Raw genomic sequence first — 21,976 nt, forward strand, 5'->3', positions numbered from 1 at the left:
ATATAGCATGGATAAACAGAAGGTCCTATGGTACAGCACGAGGAACTATATTCAATATCCCATGATAAATCATAATGGAAAAGAATGTATATATATGTATAACCAAATTACTTTGCCATACAGCAGAAATTGGCATTGTAGACCAACTAAAATAAATTTTAGAAAAGAAAAAAATGAAGAGAATAAAGACAAGCGCTATTCTTTCTGCCACCGTGGGCTCCGTTTCCTCCCTGACATAGCGTGTTCTCCATATTCTAGAACTGCTTTCCTCAGCCCACTTCTCTACTCAAGAATCCGGCGTGGCTCCCGATGCCCACAGCACCAGGGCTAAAAGTTCTGCCCGGAATCCAAGCCCCTCTGCAGGCTCTTCCCCTCCTACCTACCCCACAACATTCTCCACTGCTCTGCCCCCAAACCTCTGCTGGGCTTGGGCTGGTCTCCTCACCAGCCCTTGTAGAGCGGCTGCTTGTTCCATCGACACCTGAGTTCCTGGCCATCCTCCCACCCTCCTCTGGACTCCTTCTCCTTTCTAGACTCTAAAACATAGATGTTCAACTAATGTCTGGTCTCTACTTTTAAATATTTGGCTTCTTTCAAGCCCATGTTTATGTTCATAACAGATATTAAGGTACATGGCTCTACTTTGATAATTAAAAACATTTTTTTTTTTTTGGTTGCACCACTCGGTATGCAGGATTTTTTAAACTTTACTTATTTATAAATAACAGGAGACTCAAGTTGTATCTTTGGATTGGGATGATCCTCTGGAGAAGGAAATGGCAACTCACTCCAGTATTCTTGCCTGGGAAATCCCATGGACAGAGGAGCTTGGTGGGCTACAGTCTGTGAGGTCACAAAGAGTTGGACATGACTTAATGACTAAACAACATCACCTATTACTCCTATTACAGTTCATTAACATTCATTCTTATGAGAGTTTATTACTTGACAAACAGATTCATTGGTGCTGAATGCTTGAAGGATCAAAGAGGGAGGGCTCACTTTCACCCAATGCAAAAAATTGCCTAAATGTGTTCTCAAAAGATGGGCATTTAGCCAATGGCCATAAAAGATTACTTCCAATGATAGGGATAATTTTAAAACTTAGTGACAATATATGAGCTTTATATAACTTCCCTGGTGGCTCAGATGGTAAAGCGTCTGCCTACAATGCAGGAGACCCGGGTTCAATCCCTGGGTTGGGAAGATCTCCTAGAGAAGGAAATGGAAATCCACTCCAGTATTCTTGCCTGGAAAATCCCATGAATGGAGGAGCCTGGTAGGCTACAGTCCATGGGGTCACAAAGAGTCAGACACGACTGAGCGATATCACTTTCACTATGAGCTTTATAGTCAATAACCCTAATCTTTCTCTTCCTAGTTGTATGAATTTTGAGAAGTTTTTACTTGTCTTCTGATTTCTTCATGTATAAAATGAGGAGAACAGCATTAACTTTACCAGCTACAGAGCTTTCTGTAGCTGGTACATAGTGAGCACTTAAGAGCAAATGGACATCCTTATAAGGGTTTTCAATGTCACTGCTGAGTACCAATAAGTGGCAGGCATTTCTTCTTTATATTTGGACTTTCATTTGCCTCCCTGTAACTTCAATCCATGTCATTCGATTTCCCTTCTGAAACCATATCATCTTCTTTCCCTGCCACTTAACAAAATTTATTTTTCAAAGATTGGGACGCAGCTATTGTGATCATCATTAGCATCTGGAGATTATGTACAAAAGTCCTTGTCATCGGTCGCAGAGTTTAAAGTTTAGGTGGGGGCGGGGTAGCGTCTCCTTGAGTTTTTTGGGTTGAAAATGTCCAAGTCCAAAGCCATTTCAAGTACAATGTCCATCTACTCAGAGAGTGGCACACAATGGGGGTCAATATATGGATGCTGCTATTATTGTCATTATCATCAGACATGGATTTGAGACCCTTACCCATTCCAGTGATCCTGTTCTGTCTGACTAATATCTCCTCGAAATGAGATTTATGACGTTAACCCAAAGTGAAAAGTAGAAGTGAAAGTGTTAGTCAGTCAGTTTTTTCTGACTCTTTGTGACTCGGTGGACTGTGGCCCACCAGGCTTCTCTATCCATGGAATTTTCCAGGCAAGAATACTTGAGTGGGTAGCCATTCCCTTCTCCAGGGGATCTTCCTGACTAAGGGGTCGAGCCCAGGTCTCCCATATTGCAGGCAGATTCTTTACTGTCGGGGCCACCAGGGAACCTCAAAATTAGCCCAAATGCCACAGCTGTTGCCTACATGTGTGGAATGTACAGAAAGCAATTGTTACCACTACTGATAAGGAAACTAACTGATGCCATTTTTTTCATAGATGGTTCATTCTTCTGGCTCTTTTAAGCTGGCATTTTTAAAACTAGCTTCTGAAATCATAAGCACTTCTATTAAGTTATATCTTTTCTGTTTAAATGCTTATTTGGGGGCTAAAGGTAGGACTTCACATTTAATCTGCTTAGTTTTTTTTTTTTTTTACTTTTTAAGCTCATATTTCTAACCCTTATGATACTTAAATTTTTATTTTGCCACTGGCATTTCAAAGGACCTTCCGAGTTTCATGTCTTCTGTCAATCTGAGAGGCTCATGTGGGAAACGAACTCTCTAGAACACAGGATAAGCAGAGACATAGAGACAATCAGAAATACATGAGCATTCATTCTGTCTTTTTCCCCAGGATGAAGATGTACTTTTAGCAATGCCCAGTTTGGTTCAACAATTAAGAGAATCTCAATACTTGTAAATAATCCTTTAAAAGAAGACATTATAGACATAAACAATTACGTAAGTTCTTCAGAAATATTGACTCAAGCATGAGGTTTGAAAGAACTGTGATGCAGCACACAATTAAATTTCTTAGTTCCAGCAGGACCTCATCCTCTAAGAACAGAAACCCTGGATCCTCTGTGGCTCCCTCTCATAGGGTTCCTATGGGGCGTTTAGCAAAGGTGCCACTTCCCAGGATGCAGTAAAAGGGGTGCAGAGATGATGCCTAGGGTCAGGAATACACTGACTCCTTTGCCCATTACCAGGCGGACTCAGCTGACCCTCTGCTTAGTTCAGACCTCAGGTAGGGGTCTGGAAGTCTGTCGATGATTTCAGTTTGTAAAGCTTCTTTCTGGGTGAGGATGTAAGCCTTGATTATTAAAAGGGATGTGGTGAGCAATGAAGTTAAGTTTTTCAGATGTAGCAGCCCATTGCCTCACAGGGATCATGTAAGTGGCAACCACGGGATCCATCAAGGATTCTGGGACTCAAAAAAGCTGAGACAGACTGGACAGGTTCTTGCTCCATTTACCCACCTTGTTTAAAAGAAATTTCTTGGTCGCTGGCCCAATAAGCCATGAACTTAATTCACTTTGACATGTGTGGGCTTTCCTTCAAAGTCTATAAACTCATAGCCTACCTTAGGTGTGGTCACATGTCTTCTGTGTCCAAGCCATTGTCTAAAAACAAACAGCTGTCCAGGGCCACACAGTCTTCCAGAATATAATTGGAGGCTGTCCTCCAAGTCGATGGATCCATTACTTATTCCTCCAGATATGGTCACAACTCCACCTACGCATCTACGTAATTGTACGGTGATCAAGCTCACACGTCCCCAACTCATGTACAACCTGAGACTTTCTTCAGTATTTGCTGAAATTAAGGTTCATTTTTATCTTATGGTATTTCCCTGAGCAAGCAGTTTAGTAACCTTATTCAAAAGGGAAATAAGCTGACTTAATTCATTTATACAATGGATGGAATTTGAATAAATGAATAAGGAAATTAAATCAACAGAGTAATCCTTATTCTTAGCATGTTGAAACATCTAGGATTACCACTATATTTTGTCCATGATCTGAGGAAAAAAAAAACAACAACCCATTTTATCTTGAAACCTACATCAAAATCACTCTATACTCTCAAGAATCTAATTCTTCCTTTGTAATAAAAAAACAAGTATTGCACTTCTCTATATTTTTGAAAAAGTGAAAGTGAAAGCTGCTCAGTCTTGTCCAACTCTTTGCAACCCATGGACTATACAGTCCATGGAATTCTCTAGACCAGAATACTGGAGTGGGTAGCTTTTCCCTTCTCCAGGGGATCTTCCCAACCCAGGGATCAAACCCAGATCTCCTGCATTGCAGGCAGATTCTTTACCAGTTGAGCCAGAAGGAAAGCCCTCTCTATATTTTTGCCTCTTTATTAAATAATAGTGCTTTTCCCCATTATTGTTATATCATGGGGATATGATTCTGTTTTTAAAAACTTTTTATTTTGTATTAAGATATTTCCTGGTGGCTCAGATGGTAAAGAATCTGCCTGCAAAGCAGGAGACCCATGTTCCATCTCAGGGTTGGGAAGATCCCCTGGAGAATGGAATGGCAACGCTCTCCAGTATTCTTGCCTGGAAAATTCCATACACAGAGGAGCCTTGCAGGCTACAGTCCATGGGGTCACAGAGTCAGACATGACTGAGTGACTAAGACTTTCACTTTCACAGCTGATTAACAATGCTATGATAGTTTTAGGTGAACAGCAAAGGGACTCAGCCTTATATATAGATGTATCCAATTCTTTAAACCATGGAGATCTGATTCATCTAAATAATATCTTAGATTTGCTTCATAATTATATGGTGGGGGCTAAGCAGTAAATAATTAATGTAGAGATGAATACTATTTTCTCTACTTCTGTATATGGCCTAATAGAAGCAGAAGATATTAAGAAGAGGTGTCAAGAATACATGGGAGAGCTATACAAAAACGATCTTCATGACCCAGATAACCACGAGGTGTGATCACTCACCTACAGCCAGACATCCTGGAATGCAAAGTCAAGTGGGCCTTAGGAAGCATCACTACGAACAACAGTAGTGGAGGTGATGGCATTCCAGTAGAGCTATTTCAAATCCTAAAAGATGATGCTGTGAAAGTGCTGCACTCAATATACCAGCAAATTTGGAAAACTCAGCAGTAGCTACAGGACTGGAAAAGTCAGTTTTCATTCTAATCCCAAAGAAAGGCAATGCCAAAGAATGCTCAAACTACCGCACAATTGCACTCATCTCACGCTAGCAAAGTAATGCTCAAAATCCTCCAAGCCAGGCTTCAACAGTACATGAATCATGAACTTCCAGATCTTCAAGCTGGTTTTAGAAAAGCCAGAGGAACCAGAGATCAAGTTGCCAACATCTGCTGGATCATAGAAAAAGCAAGATAATTCCAGAAAAACTTCTGCTTTATTGACTATGCCAAAGCCTTTAACTGTGTGGATCACAATAAACTGTGGAAAATTCTTAAAGAGATGGGAATACCAGACCATCTTACCCGCCTCCCGAGAAATCTGTATGCAGGTCAAGAAGCAATAGTTAGAACTGTACATGGGAAAACAGACTGGCTCCAAATTGGGAAAGGCTGGATATTGTCACCCTGATTATTTAACTTATATGCAGAGTACAGCATGCCAAATGCCATGCTGGATGAAACACAAGCTGGAATCAAGACTGCTAGGAAAAATATCAATAACCTCAGATATGCAGATGACACCACTCTTATGGCAGAAAGCGAAGAAGGACTACCTCTTGATGAAAGTGGAAGAGGAGAGTGAAAAAGCTAGCTTAAAACTCAACATTTAGAAAACTAAGATCATGGCATCTGGTCCCATCACTTCATGGCAAACAGATGGGAAACAATGGAAACGGTGAGAGACTTTATTTTGTTGAGCTCCAAAATCACTGCACATGGTGACTGCAGCCATGAAATTAAAAGACGTTTGCTTCTTGGAAGAAAAGCTATGACCAACATAGCATATTCAAAATCAGAGACATTACTTTGCCAACAAAAGTCCGTCTAGTCAAAGCTATGGTTTTTCCAGTAGTCATGCATGAATGTGAGAGTTGGACTATAAATAAGGCTGAGTGCCGAAGAGTTGATACTTTTGAACTGTGGTGCTGGAGAAGATTCTTAAGAGTCCCTTGGACTGCAAGGAGATCAAACCAGTCCATCCTAAAGGAAATCAGTGCTGAATGTTCATTGGAAGGACTGATGCTGAAGCTGAAATTCCAATACTTTGGGCACCTGAAAGGAAGAACTGACTCATTTGAAAAGACCCCGATGCTGGGAAAGATTGAAGGCAGGAGGAGAAGGGGATGATAGAGGATGAGATGGTTGGATGGCATCTCCTATTCTATGGACATGAGTTTGAGTAGGCTCCAGGAGTTGGTGATGGACAGGGAGGCCTGGCATGCTGTGGTCCATGGGGTCACAAAGAGTCGGACATGATTGAGCGACTGAACTGAACTGTATATATTCAAAACTTTTCATAAGAAAAAAAAATTAAAGCTGAATAATTTAAGGCAATCTGATGCTCTTAAAATAGCTCCTCAAACCTTTTACACTCAGGTCATAGTTGGAAGAAAATAATAAAGAGGAAAACAAAGGGGCAGTTAAAAAACTATGGTTGATTCCACTTTTCCCTTCTGCAAATCCTGTTTTTTCCTTTCTTTAGCTCTTCAAGATGTTTTGTCCTCCCTTCTTTCCTCTGTCCTTTCCTTTCCTCACTCCTCCCCTCTGTCGCTTTCTTCTTCCAATGAACATTCAGCACTGATTTCCTTTACAGAGTTTGAGTTCTTGTGGGATGTCCAAGTGGACATACCCAGGGGAAGCTGGATACACAGATATGGAGTTCCTTAATATGGTCTATATTCTAAGATTTATTGATAAACATATAAAATGTATCAATATGCCTTAATTGCCAAGACTCGGAATATTTTTCCAAAAGGAGACTGTGTGCACAAGTAAGGCTATTCCAGGTTCTAAATGACAAAATGGGGCCCAGGTTTGGGGCTAGCAATTTCCTCCCTGCTTCTAACAGCACCCTCGGTAATCATTCAAAGCCTGCGTGGCTTTGGGAATACCCTGACACCCATGGTGGGACACTGGTTGGCTTTGTTATGATGAGGAGTTAGTGGAGCTAACAGTAGGCCCACCTCAAGGTGATTCATCAGCAGAAGCTTTGACAGTGAGGAGCCAAGTCTGGAAGGGACATTGACCTTATTGTTGTTTAGTTGCTAAGTCATGTCCGACCATTTGCGACCCCGTGAACCTTAGCCTGGCATGGTCCTCTGTCCATGGGGTTTCCCAGGCAAGAATACTGGAGTGGGGTGCCATTTCCTTCTCCAGGGGATCTTCCTAACCTAGGGGTTGAACCTGAGTCTCCTGCCTTGGCAGGTAGATTCTTTACCACTGAGCCACCAGGGAAGCTGACGCTGACTTACATACTGACTATTCTGGGTAAGCTGGTTTCTGAGACGTGGCAAGTGGTTTTGAAGCATTTCTCGAACACTTGAGAACCATAACAATAATGGTGAAACCTTGGGGGAAAGTCACACTGTACAGGGAGAGAATTGGCCAAGAGCAAAACTTTGGTTAAAATCTGAGCTTCAGAGAGCCTGGAGGCTACTAAGAGACAGAAAAAGAGAAACAGATCAGAACAATCAGGAGACCAGGCTACGGAGGTGACATAAGGGGGCACTTCCAGGATGGTGATCTATGGAAGTGACATCCCAACGATGCTGAAGAGCAAGAGAAATGAAGATGCAAGTGAAAATGGTCCCTGCATCCATGGCCTATGGATATCATGGCCTATGGGAGTGGGATCATTCACGCCATTTTCCTGAATTTTTGAAGCTGTTTTCCCTAAAACTCGTAGTGTGCATTGCAAAATCACGCGCTAGGCAGCATTCCAGCTATGCACACGCTGACTGCTGTCAGTGTCCCGAAGGGGCCTCTGTCTTTGAACCACTCCACAGTGCTTGCTGAGCACCTCCATTTGCCTTCCTTTGGTTTCTGGTCCCTCCTTCACTCAGAGCCCAGCAGTTATCACTCTGCTTTCGTCCCAGAACTTTCCTCATCAGATTAGGCTGCCTTCCACTTTCTGAATGAGTGTTTCTTAACCATTTCCCTCTCCTTAAAACCTACCTATTCTGTGCCCCGAGGCTTTCAAACCAACATTGATTCCGCATCTAAGGTGAATGGGTTTGGTGACAAAGGTCCAGGTTCTGTCCCGAAGGAGAGGTTTCTGTGAGTGAGTGACACAGATATGTTCACTAGTAAGTGTCACACAAAGCAGAGTAAATGTGCCCTCAGCAGAAAAAGAGAAGAAAGGGAGTTTGATTCCAAGTGCAAACAATTTACTCTGCTAAAAGCCAGTCTGTTAAATTTATTTGAGCTGATAAACTTATTTGACGGTGGAAAAGGTCAAGGTGAGGACGACATTTACATTTAACTGGAGCCTTTTTAACTTTAATCTAAGTACCAAGTAAACAGATGATTAGGGCATTATGCTGAGGGGAAATTTTAGTTTAGGGCAACTTGCCTAGAATTTCTTTAATCAAAGTATGTGGCCACAGAGTTTTTTTTGTTTTGTTTTTTGGCTTATTTGTGAGTCTATACTACTTTTAATTTTGTCTTTTTTTTTTTTGCCTCTGTTGCTTGTGGCTATGAGCTCAGAATAGAGGTTTCATACAAGTATGCGCTACAATCACCTGAATTTGCCAAAATTTCTTATCAGTTGTCCTTCTGATCAACTGTTACTCTGTTCTCTGTTCTTTGGTTTTTGTAAGGTTCCCCTCTGCTTGACTAACCTTTAGATAGGGTTCTTTTATTCTCTAGGTCTTTGATCTCTCTTTTCTTAGAGCATTTACTTTAGAAAACTTTCCTTTGTAAATTCTTTGTCTGTCCCTTGAAAGATGTAAACCTCCCAAGCTTTTGCCAGTTTTGCCCAGAAATATCTTTTTCAATAGAGAAGGAAATGGCAACCCACTCCAGCATTCTTGGCTGGAAAATTCCATGGACAGTGGACCTTGGCAGGCTGCAGTCCATGGGGTCTCAGGGAATAGGACACGGCTGAGGACTGGGTGACAGGAAACACACACACACATCTTTCTCCAGGACTGGAAGCCACACCATGGAAATGCAATCTTGAAGATCTCCTAGTCTCTGTGGGAGGGTAGACACCTAACTTGCTCACCGTGACAATGACTGCTGTCACTGTTGACCAACTTACCCTCTGATATCTTCCAGTCTGTCTGCTCTTATTTACCCCCGAGTTTAGAAACCCTCCTGTCTTTGGTTCTGGTAGAGCTGAGTTCCACTTCTCTCCCCTCTGGCAAGAGTCGTAAACAAGTCTTTCCTGCCTTCTTAACTCCTTTTTTTAATATTTGTGACATTTGTAATTTCCAAAACTAAGAATCTCTTGAGCACTTTCCTTCCATGTTTAAAAAATAACTACTTCTAACTCATACTTAGCTGACCAGATTTCAAAAATTCCTTCATTTTTTTAAGCTCTCTGTCTAGACATCATAGATTCTGGAAGAAGTTACTTTCTAAGCTTCAATGTCAATCTTCTCTGATAATAGTTTCCTTGTCTTTCTTTGGCATCCCACTGATAGAGTTGGGGTAACCCATACAGTTTTCAAATATTTAACACATTCTCAATGAGGTTACCTTTTTCTTTTGTCTGACAATCTATCAAAATCAATGTCTCACACACACAAAAAAATCAATGTCTCTCTTGGAAATCAGTCAATTGTTTAATCTGGCAGAATCCCACTTAGTGTAGGTGTGTCCTATTTAGTGTTAACCTGAAAATGATGCTCACTAATGGATTGTTCAAGTCAGATGTGTTTATCTGCTTTTGAAGAGAGGAAGAAAGGAAGAAAGATACATATCTGTGTGGCTTGCTTAACTATTTTGATCACTAATCAGGAGAACTCAAAATGATTTCATATACTGCATGACCTTCTGACAAGTTTCTAAGAAAGGTTAAGTTACAGTTTGGGAAATGAACGCACAATTTTCCTAAGTCTCTCTTGCTTGAAAAATTTAGAGCTTTTCTGTTCGTATGGATATAAAACTTATGTCAGTCTTTCTTTGAGTTGGACAACCTTAATTCAAAAGAAATCTGTGACATATGTGTCTGTCAATGTACCGAAATTCAGATAAATGTTTTCAAAATCATAAGAACAATTTCATAATTCTTACAGTCTGTTGGCTGATACAGTCTTTAATATAACAATGATGAATTTAAAGATTTTTCCTAAGACTTTACTGCTTTTCTTTGTTAAATATTAATACTTTTTCTTTTTCTGATAAAACACTGGCCCATGATCCACATAGGGATTCCCTATTGGCTCAGACAGTAAAGAATCTGCCTGCAATGCAGGAGAGCTGGGTATGATTCCTGGGTTGGGAAGATCCCCTGGAGAAGGGAATGGCAACACACTCCAGTATTCTCACCTGAAGAATTCCATGGACAGAAGGAGCCTAGCAAGCTACAGCCCGTGGGGTTGCAAAGAGTCAGACATGACTGAGCGACCAACACTTCTACTGCTATGATCTACATGGGTCTTGCCTCTTCAGTCTAAGATGCTATGATACAAGAAGACACCTGTACTGGTCTGGATTTTGCTTAGATGGGCAGGTAGCAACTAGGTTCCCTCCTCTGCTAGATTCGTATTGACAGAGGTCACAGTGCCAGGTGACTGGTCAGGCCAGAAGTGAAGCTACACAGCCCAGGAAATTGGAAAGTCATGACTGAAACTCTCACGGGCACTTCAGACATGTTTCTAAAAGTGGAAAAAGCAAGAAGAGTGATTGAGATTTCCCCGCATCAATTTTAATTTTCTTTCCTCTCTGTTAGTTCGTACGCTGTCTTGGTGACTCCAGATTATTGGGAAATGATAAAGAAAAATGTGAATCTTATTATCTGGGGCTTTCCTTTATCTGTCTCAACCCTCATTCTTGCCAATCAGTTCTAGTCTCCAGGAGAAACCTAATTTTGTCTCTTGCCTTCTTGGAGTAAAACGCTTATGACTCAGTTCTGTTCTTCCTCATTCCTTATGCAGAGAATGAGAGATAAAAAGGCAATAAGAGAACTATACTTTTTTCTTTATTACATTTAATTTGAGATGTGTGTTCCTCCCTCCTTATGTCAAGTTCTCCTTCCTTATGAATAAGAAAAATGGTCTAGAAGGAGATACCACCACCTAATAACTTACACAGCAACCTTGTATTTACTTAAACCGACAACCTTTAGTGAGTTCTCCACTGGAGTCTGTGGTTTGGTTTTCCTTGTATAGCAGGTCACCTCCAAACTCTTTAAAACTTTGTTTTCCTTTTCACTTTTTAGAAACTAGTTTGTAGGACAGCTTCTCCCCTTGGCATGAAGTTCAAATGATAGCTTTAGCTTTGTCTGGTAATCGTGCCTGACTTCTTTCTCCCATATGAGCGTATGATATCATTTTGCAAGTCAGTCTTTCACTGACTCATTTCAACAATTTTATCTAGTGCCTATACTGTGCCAGCCCCTGTGATAGAGTGGGAAAATGAACACAGACTTTGAAGCGCAGTTGATTGTATTAATGCCAACACTAAATAGTATTTATTAAGCATCTGTATGTATATATATATTTAGGTTCACAAATTTTTTTTTCATATAAGATATACAGTCCTAATAACAAATTACGAAGATTCATTGCCTAATTTAATTCTTACCTAAGAGGAGGCAAAAAATGCCCAAACATACATTTTCTGTAAAGACTTTAGGATTTTAAGGAAAAGAACAAATGCCATATGGATTAAGTTTCATTTCCAGGTCTTTCCATGAGTATTCAACGGACATTGTAGGGTGTTCCTTCAAAGTTCCATACTTACTCATCTCTGCAAAGAGCTGTCTTCTTTCTGCCATGGTATTTCCTCTTTTCCCACTATCTTCAATCATTCTATGAGACAAAATAATCACAATGTGTATTAGCCTCATGCTAATGAGGCAACAAGCAGCCATTTCTATATAAACACACATGCTGTAGTCATGCTAAAAATAGACACAAACTATTGAAGACTGTGTATTTAAAAAGAAGAGCTTTCTTTTGATTTACTTAAATGGTTGTACATATTGTCCATATACAATGTTGCAGTTGTTGGAGGAAGTATAAAAGTTTAATTTTCTAACACATAAATAACTACAATAGAGGATCACCTTGCACTGTGACTGAATATAACCCTCTGCCATCATTCGGTTAGATGATTCATTTCACATACAGTTTCTCTATCAACTTTCAGAATGCCTGCAAAGAATCTTAGAGCAGATGTTACAGATCCCATTCAAGAAACGACGAGAGCGAGACTCTCGTAGACTTAGTAAAGTCAATGGCACAGATATTTGTGACTCCAAGACCAGTCTACTTTCCACTACATTCTGTTGCAACTTGACCCAGCTGTACCTAAAACCTCAATTTACAAGCAGGTTATTTTCCAAATGTTCATTTCTAATGGAAGTGTTTGGAACCTGCAACGGTTTTTCAGTACACAATAATTTCATTGTGTACTGGTTAGGTTCACCTCTCTCTACTTAACCATACCATTATCTGTAATGGAATTATTTTAAAAATACTATAAAAACACCAACATCTAAAATGAAGAATTAAAACAAAAGGATTAAAAAATTAAAATTTGACTGAAGAAAAAGAAAATTATGGGAAAGTTAATGGAAGAGAGTTTTGGGCTAAATAGTAAGCATTTTATAGGTTGATGGAGTTGATTTTTTGCTATAGCTAATTAAACCTTTAAAAACTAAAGTTTCCTCTCTCATACACACAAATATACATACACTGATATATGCGTATATGTTTGCATTCAGGCATGGTGAAAGAAGGCACAGTTGATCTTCTTGCATGTCTTTCAATGGACCTTGTTCTTTCTCAAATGTGAATTTTTCTCAAGCTATCAGTATTATTTCTGTCTGGACTTGCTCACTATATACATGGATAAGTTTCAGTCATCCTACAGGTCTCAGTTTAGGTATATTTTCCTCTGAAATTCTCCTAACTCTCTATGATGGGCTGGGTTTAGGGCCTTTCCTCTGAGCCCCCATAGTCAGCTATGTCTCTCTCTCAACCCTGGGTATACAACAGTGATGAAGTCACAGCTCCTGCCCTCAAGAGGCTTACACTCCAGTAGGGAGATACGGAAGCATAAAAGCAATAAAAGCACAGTGAAGTAATCATAGCCACGGTAGTGGAAAAAATATAGTGAATGCAAGAGAGGTTGACTACCTGGGGGTTAAATTCAAGGAACTACAGTCCTCCCTTGGTAGCCAAGGGGGACTGGTTCCAGTCCCTCCCCTGCTTCCCCTATACCAAAATCCTTGAATGCTCAAATCCCTTACATAAAATAGTGTTGCACATTTGGCCCTCTGGATCTGCCTTTGATGGGAGTTGGTTAAATCCTCAGTGTGGACCCCGCAGATATGGAGGGTCCACTGTGAATGGGGCAGACAGCTCAAAAGATGAGGGGCTGTGTACGAAGGGACTCACTGGAGAGTAAAAGAAGAACATGGGTGGTGAAACAAAATGGAATGTCAGACAAACTGGTCAGTCTCTCCAGTTTCTTCTATGAGTTAAGGATTATCTGTCTATTGCCAGGAAGGAAAAGGAGTGCTTGGAATAGCCTTGGTTTACAGAGTTAAGGGAACTTTCCTGGTGGCTCATATGGTAAAGAATCTGCCTGCAATGGAGGAGACTCTGGGTCAGGAAGATCCCCTGGAGAAGGGAATGACAACCCACTCCAATATTCTTACCTGGAGAATCCTATGAATAGAGGAGCCTGGTGGGCTACAGTCCGTGCAGTCACAAAGAGTCAGACACAACTAAGCAACTAATACTTTCACTTTACAGAGTTATGAGTGCATACCCGTTCACAATGGGTGATAATATAACCAAGGTCAGAAATAATAATTGGAAAGGTCATGCCACGTTGCCACCCCAAACCAGAGGAGACACATCGACATGGGTAATGACGACCAGCCTCCTGTTTTCCACACTGATACAGGTATGGCATATTAGCCAGGTTAGATTTTAATCCATCTGAGTCAAGATTGGTAATAAATTTGTAATTTTCAGAATTATTAATGAAGTTTCTTCAACTTGGTAATGATGCAGTGGTGGCGTTGTTTAGTTGCTAAGCTGTGTCCAGCTGCTTTTCAGCTTCATGGACTGTAGCCCACCAGGCTACTCTGTCTGTGGAATTTCCCAGGCAAGAACTGGAGTGGGTTGCCATTTCCTTCTCTAGGGGATCTTCCCGGCCCAGGGATCAAACCCTTGTCTCCTGCATTGGCAGGTGGATTCTTTATCACTGAGCCACCTGGGAAGTCCAATGATGCAGTGCTGAACACAGTCAAATATTTTCTTTTTATGAGATTTTGAATGTGCAGGTATGGTTGAAATACAGAGGCCTGGAGAAAAACATGCCCTTCCTGATTCATGTAACCCATCTCCTTTTCTCCAGAGGAGGCAGGTAAGGTAATAATCTGACATTCACAAAATAGTCTGGGGATAGCTTTCATTTTTTGTTTCAAGAGCTCAGAAGTAGAGTTGAAGTAGTAGATAGGGGATAAAACAGGATATGTTCCTGTATCTGTCTATATGTTGGATTGAGATGAAAAGAATCATTAAAAATAAATTACAAAGGATGGCAGGCTAGCAAACTCTGATTGAAAATGTCAGGGAAGTAAAGACTGGCCTGTGAACTTGCAGCAATGGTGCCCGCATTACTCACTTGGTACTGTCTGTGACATCTCTTTTTCTAGTTAACTTTGTGTGTGTCTCTGTAAGCTTTCTAGGGGCAGTGGCTGAAAATTTAAATCAGTCACAGTGTCTAGCTAAATCCAACCAACAAAACTATGTCCAGTTGGTATTTATTGAACACATGAATAAAATACATTTAAAAAAGAGGAAAAGAGAGAGAAAGGAAGAGTAAGTTTTCTTTCCTCAAAGTGGACTTTCAATTATATTTTCAAAAACTGACTCGTAGAAGAGTGAAATTCCAATTGTATTAGTTTCAAAGATTAGTTATTTGAAATGAGTGAATCCACTTTATATTTGAAAAATAATCTCAGACCAGGCATTTAAAACAATTTATACTTATGTATTTATTCCAGTGGGATGAAACTCCTAGATCTAGAATTACTGTTTCAAAAGGAACGCCTGTTTATAAAGTGGACAGGTCATGCCACGTTGCCACCCCAAACCAGAGGAGACACATTGACATGGGTAATGATGATCAGCCTCCTGTTTTCCACACTGATACAGGTATGGCATATTAACCAGGTTAGATTTTAATCCATCTGAGAGTCAAGATTGGTAATAAATTTGTAATTTTCTGATCAATGGGGTTAAGAACCTAACACACTTTCTTTATTCAAGTTCTTTGAACACGACACATCTGTTGGCGTGCGCCACCTATTTCCCCGACTGCTTTGTGTCATAGCACTGCTCTTAAACGACGTATTTATTCATATGCATTGTTATTTTCTGCCAGTTGTCTGTTACATCTTTCTGGCACTTTCTGCCATGCCAAAGTTGATTTAAATCTTTGTATGGGCTGGCTTACTGTCTTCATGTCTTCCAGGGCTCCATGTCCTACTCAGTAAAGTATTTTCTCCTTTCTGTGTTTACGTCTACTATATTTCATAATCAGAGCTGCTAAATACAAATGCCTCGTATTTCTTTGTAAGGTCCAGTTTTGCTTTTTTTTGGACAGTGGATAACCGATTGCTGAAACACTTCCCCAGTGATGAAAAACTAACCTTATTATATGTTGTTGTTTAGTCACTAAGTCGGATCTGACTCTTTGGAACCCCATGAACTGTAGCAGCCAGGGTCCTCTGTCTGCAGGATTCTCCAAGCAAGGATACCGGAGTGGGTTGCCATTTCCTTCTCCACAGACCATGCATTTTAAAGCAAAATCTTGCATTATGAAGCAGAAGGTGAAATATATGCAAACTACACTGATGTCACCTTTTGGTCTATTCACCCCCATTTTGGTTAATTAAATCATAAAAGAATCATCATTAGTTACACAATAGGTATTAATTCTCACTTCTAAGTAAAATGTGTACCTTATGAGGAAAAGAAAGAAAAACCCAGTGGTATGAAATAATGGAAAACTTGGAAAATAATTACAAATATAAAAGGAAAAATAGCACACCTCTCATTCTACCCCCAGAGTTTCTTGGGAAGCAGTGTTGCTAGATAAAATGGAGAATATTCATTTATTCCTCATTGATCAGAGTGAAAATAGTAAAAATGGGGGCATGCCAGTTTCCACCTTACACTGATTCCATGGAAGGACTCATGGACAAAATGAGTTCCTGAATCAGGCTGCTTAGTTTCCAACTTAACTCTGATTAGTGGAACTTGTAATACACAATGCCTGGCTATATTCTCATCAGTTTAGAAAGAAAGAAGAGCAAAACTTTCAGTAGAGGAAGGCTAAAGCACTTTATAGAGAACAATTTCACTTCTTAAACTGTCAAGAAGCTTGGCTTTTTTGTGAATTTAGGTATAACAACAACTGCCTGAAGTCATATGGAGGAGATGAAGGGGAAAATAACCTGTCTATGATAATACTAATATCACAAGGTGCACGGCTCACCAACAGGCCTGATTTGATCTGTTTCTGTTGCTCATTCACGTAGACGAGATGTTTACCTTGGAATTTACCAGAAGATCGCAGCAATGTCAAAAGCATAAAGAACTAACAATGACAAATAAGGGATAAGCCCCATCAGATGTTTCTTTTCCTAGCACTCAGTCCCACAGATTACATAGGCTGTGCATTGTTTTCAGGTTTGAGACTCCATCTACTCATTTATTTAAGCAATATTTATAATTTAGCTGCAATTGATCAGACGCACTGCTAGCTTCTTGAGATCTGAAGATGAGTAAGACGTGATCCTTGCCATTAAGAAGCTCACATTCTAGAAGGGGAAACAAAGTCTCTAACAAGTAATTATAAATTGGTGTAAGGAAGTATGTTCTGCTGGATATAGTGGTTTATATCTAGGAAGATTCTAAAGAGTTATCAGAGAAAGGGTGACTCTGGGGCAGAGCTTTAAGAGAGAAATAGGAATTTTCCAGATAGAAAAGAGTGAAGGGAGGGCAATTATAGTTAGAAAGAATCACTAAAAAAAGAAGCGTGGAGCTTGAAAAATGGTATATGTTGCATTTGGGAACTGGGAATAGTTCAGTATTGCTGAGTGCAAGTGAAAGGCAAGTAGGCATCCCATCTAGAAAGCCTTATTTGTCAAGTCTAGATAGTATATGGCTTTCTTCCAAAAGGCTGGGTGCCATCCATGGTTTAAGCAGGGAATTGATCTAAACAGATTTTGGCAAGATTTCTCCAGATTGTATGTTGAGTGAGGGAAAGACTGGGGAGCAGGAGGGTAAGGGGTAGAAACCCAAGAGTAAGGGCAGAGTGTAGTTAGCTGGGTACTTCTGTGATTTAGTAGTGAGAATGATATATCTTAGGCTAAAAGAGTGACTTGAGAGATATTTAGGCCACATTCAGTAGGACTTGGTGATTGGCAGGTCACATGGAGAACAGCAGAGGAGAGGACCTCGACTTTTGCTTTCCCAGGGAACTTCACCTATATTAGAAAACACTCTGCTGATCTCCTGGCCATAATGGGTTTGTAGGAGGTGAGGTCATCAAGTCACCCTTCTTCCAGCACAGTAATTAAAAAAGGCTGAAAACTGGACAAGAAGGATTCCACCTCTTAGCCCCTACATAGGAGGCGAATGAAATAACAGAGTAGAAAAGTGTGGGAACCAGAAAGAAATAAAGAATAAATCCAAATGTAAGGCGCAGAGTGTTGGAAGAAAAGTGCATTTCATTTTGGCTTAGTGAGAAGTTCACACTGAAATATCACATCCTTCATGACAGCTCTTTAATCCAACATCATCTGTAATAAACAGACATTTCTATTACGGATGATGTATAAGACATTTTAAATGTAGAAGCTTAAACTAATGGTGTCTTCCATTTGTATAACTTTCTGATGATTATAAAATGCTTTTCCTATAACCTGGTGAGGAAGTTGAAGAGATATTATTAATATTACTCTCAAATTCTAGCTGAAGAATTTGAGACTCGGGCCCTCCCAAATATAAAGTATTTTCTGACAGAGCAGGAAATGGAATCCATTATTTTTTTTTGCTTTTAATTTTGAGATTCTTCAGCTAGTATGGATTCTAATAGCCAGCAATCTTATTCCTGCCGCCACTGTTCAACGCAAATGAAGGCTTTCTGAAATTGGTAAACTGAAAAGCAGTTGGTGATCAACAGCCCAAAAGGAGACTAGGGAGAAAGGACTCACAGAACTCTCAAATGTCACTAAGAAATCCCTTTGGGTGTTACTTCTTACTGGAATCCCCCCATTTTAAATCACTGTCATCTTGGAAATGATCATTCAGATGAAAACAGTTCCCAGCGTCCAGATTTATGTAAACCCAGACACATACAAACACAGCAACTCATACCCTGATTCACACTCTCACATTTTAAATTCACCAAAGCTGACAGTGTTTTTAGAAATGTCTGGCTCTGCTTGGCTTCTGCTCCCCTTTAGCAAACACTAGACATGAGGATTTAGCAGTTAGTGTGATAGCCCCTTCCCAGGCTTTACACTTCCCTCCCTTTGCTCCAGGTGGATGACAGGAACGTGCAGGGTCCAGCCGTCACCAACTGCGGTGATGCCCAAAATTAAAAACTGCAATGCAGGCCCTTCCAAGCTCCTTTCCTCCCCAACTGATTTCCTGTGTGCCTGTCCATGCTCAGTCACTTCAGCTGTGTCTACCTCTTTGTGACCCCATGGACTGTAGCCTGCCAGGCTCCTCTGTCCATAGAGTTATCCCAGGCAAGAACACTGGAGCCGGCTGCCAGTTCCTCCCCCAGGGGAATCTTCCCAACCCAGGGATCGAACCTGCGGCTCCTGCATTGGCAGGTGGATTCTTTATTGGTGGCATATAAATGCCTGTTTCCATTTCTATTAATGAAAAGGGGCCTCTGATAGCATTTTCTCAGATTTACTTTCTGGTCCCGATCTCTGGCAATATGATAGAACAGCATTCAGAGCTCTTTCCTGAGGCAAAGTATAATTGCATTTGCTTCTACCTCCTAGTCCTTTATCTAGATGAGCTCCTGAAAGTAGGAAAATGCTGTCACTGAAATAAATGGCTATAATGGGTTTCTGGCTCAGCCTTTTACTTTGAACATCATCTTGGAACTTGAGTTTTGTTTTGGGGAATGAGGGACATGAGCTTACTATTTTAGGGCTAGGACCCGCTGGATTTGTTATCAGGGATTTGGTCTTTCCTCCAAAGTACCCACCATAGTGGTTCTCAGCAGTGGCTGAACATCACCCTGGCCTGGAGACTTCATAAAAAAATACACATACTCCCTGGATCTACTGAATCGGGGGTTGAAGTGGAACCCTTGCACTTTAACAGTGCATCACAGGCATCCCTGATACATAGCCAGATTAATACTAGAAATACTGTGTTAGTTGAGTTTGACTGTTGAACAATAACAACAGGTTGGAATTCTTTTTAAAAAAGTTTATTTTTGGCTGTGCTGAGTGTTCGATGCTGCACTGAGTGTTTGTTGCTGCACGTGGCCTTTTCTCTAGTTGCAGCAAATGGGGGCTGCTCTCCAGTCACGAGTGCACAGCTTCTCGATGCGGTGGCTTCTCTTGTTGCCCAGCACTGGCTCTAGGAAAGCCGGCTCGGTGATTGTGGTGAACCAGGCTTGCCCTGAGGCATGTGGGATCCTAGCTTCTGAACCAGGGGTGGAACCCATGTCCCCTGCATTGGCAGGCAGATTCTTAATCACTGGACAACCAGGGAAGTCCCTAGGCTGGAATTCCTGTGTTGCCTTATAATATGTTTCTTTAGCTTGTAAGATCCACTTTACAATGTACTTTGAGCCAAGGGAGAAGATAATTAATTCTTCAGAGAATGTAAATATGCATACACTGATGACGATGGTGATGGTGAAAGTTGCTCAGTCGACTCTTTGTGACCCCCATGGACTGTAGCCCACCAGGCTCCTCTGTCCATGAAATTCTCCAGGCCAGAATATTGGAGTGGGTATCCGTTCCCTTCTCCAGGGGATCTTCCCAATGCAGGGATGGACCCAGGTCTCCTGCATTGCAGGCAGATTCTTTATCGTCTGAGCCACCAGGGAAGCCCTGATATATTGATATGGGTACATAATAAGGCAAACTTTAAGTAACAAAAAAATGTCATTAAAAAGTGAGAAAACAATTTTTATCTGGAAAGGACTACTATCAGTGGTACTTTCAAGTCAGGAAGGAAGGCTGTTCTGGGTCAGAGTGTACAAGATGTTTAAGGTCATTGGGTTTTGTTTGACTCCATTTGGCTTGGTGTGAGGCTAGGCCTTCTGCTCAAGAGCACGGGGTATGATTCTCACCTCCTCCTATTAGTCAGGATTTAAAGATTGCAGAGCAGGGCTGGGAGCAGTTTGGTATGGGGAAAAAGGAGCCGTTTGGAAGGAAGATGATAAAAACTTGGACTCTGTTGTGTGAGGTTAAAAGGACTAGAAAGTCTTTGAAGGACTTGGAAGTCCTGCCTAAGAGCTTCATCAACGGGACCTGAAGAGTCTCTGGGGGAGACAACCACAAGTACAGGGGGTTATCTGTACTGCTGCCTTCAGCTCTGCACTGGGACCTAAGATGTTTTTAGAGAACCATGTTTTATCTCATATGATGTGCCTTTGGGACAAGGGTTGTGTGTGTGCACATCTGTATTTCTCACAAGCAATAATGTTACTTGTATAGGAAGTCCCCATGAACCTTCAAGTTGTGAACTTTCAAAGATGCGAATGTACGTTCACATGTCCAATCACGTAAGTTAGCTCACGTGTCTGGCGTACATTGTCACGTGTGTGCATTCTCTACAAGTGGAGCAGGAAATGGCAAGGAGGTTTTCTTTATCTGAGGAGTCACTGCTGGCTTTCGAGGCACAGGACCTGGACATAGAACAGTACACGCAGGAGCCAGCAGCCGTTCAGAATGCAGTGCAGTGCTACCGTGTCGTCTCTGATGAGAACAAAGGAGCTATGACCCAGACATCACTGGGTCATTTTTATCAAGAGGGTTAGATAGAGCTGCATCCAGCAAAGAGCCAGAACCTGTGCCATCAACACCAGGTGTGAGTGAAGCTGCGGCTCGCCCTCCGTTTCACGTTGCTGACGATCCTTCAGCTCTCCCATCTCCCACCTCCCCTCCCTCCTCCTCTAGTCAGTAACTCTTCTAGCCTGTTCACTCGATGCCAGCCCCTGTATGCCCGCTGTTGTACTGTACTACTGTACTTTTCAAGTACTCTACTGTAAGATTAAAGGTGTTTTCTTTATTTTTTGTGCTTATTTTTAATGTATTGTGTGAAAAGTATTATAAACCTATTACATTGCAGTACTGTATAGTCAATTGTAGGCTAACTTTGTTGGGTTTATGAACAAATTGAACTTATGAATGCACTCTCAGAACAGGACTCATTTGTATGTAGGGGACTTACTGGATAGGCCCACTTGGTTATGGGGGATCTGTGGCTGACCTGAACGCTGGAACCAGAGTCTTCCCTGCCATTCTGCTGGGGCTGTGAAGTCTTTAACTTCTGAGGGGCAGGTGTTAGGAAACGGTCTGCCTTCTGATTATTTGGAACCGTCTCAATTCAGTGTAGGATGTCCCTGCTCATAAATGTAGGTCTATTTCCTTTCCCGACATATTTATTGAATGAAATTAAATAAATGAAGAATGAAAATTCCCCTCTCCCCATAATTGTAAGACAGTTTTTCACTAATCTTGCAATAAGACAACCCCAAAATTTTGAATTTGGCCCTACTTATTTCTGAGCCCCACTTATCTCATTATAGTGGTATACTATATTTATATAGTATACATGTATACTATATATGTATAGTATATACATAGTATTATACAGATAATAGTATACATATTGTATGTTGTTCAGTCATTAAGTCGTGTTTGACTCTTTTGCAACCCCATGGACTATAGCCTGCCAGACTCCTCTGTCCATGGGATTTCCCAG

The 21,976-nt window shown here is 41.0% G+C and overlaps 1 protein-coding gene across 20 annotated transcripts in view; it reads right to left on the reverse strand.

The window, feature by feature from the left end:
* The window catches only part of DTNA (dystrobrevin alpha), a 437,121-nt gene that overhangs the window by 136,117 nt on the left and 279,028 nt on the right, over positions 1-21,976 (reverse strand). For all 20 annotated transcript variants that reach the window (XM_005696994.3, XM_005696992.3, XM_013974260.2 and 17 more), the window contains one exon: positions 11,724-11,791. In XM_005696994.3, the coding sequence (XP_005697051.2) occupies positions 11,724-11,790 (67 nt within the window). In that variant the 5' untranslated portion in view covers position 11,791. The remainder of the gene's footprint in view (positions 1-11,723; positions 11,792-21,976) is intronic.

The sequence above is a fragment of the Capra hircus genome, chromosome 24 (genome assembly GCF_001704415.2).
Source record: "Capra hircus breed San Clemente chromosome 24, ASM170441v1, whole genome shotgun sequence".
In the NCBI taxonomy this organism is placed as follows: domain Eukaryota; kingdom Metazoa; phylum Chordata; class Mammalia; order Artiodactyla; family Bovidae; genus Capra; species Capra hircus.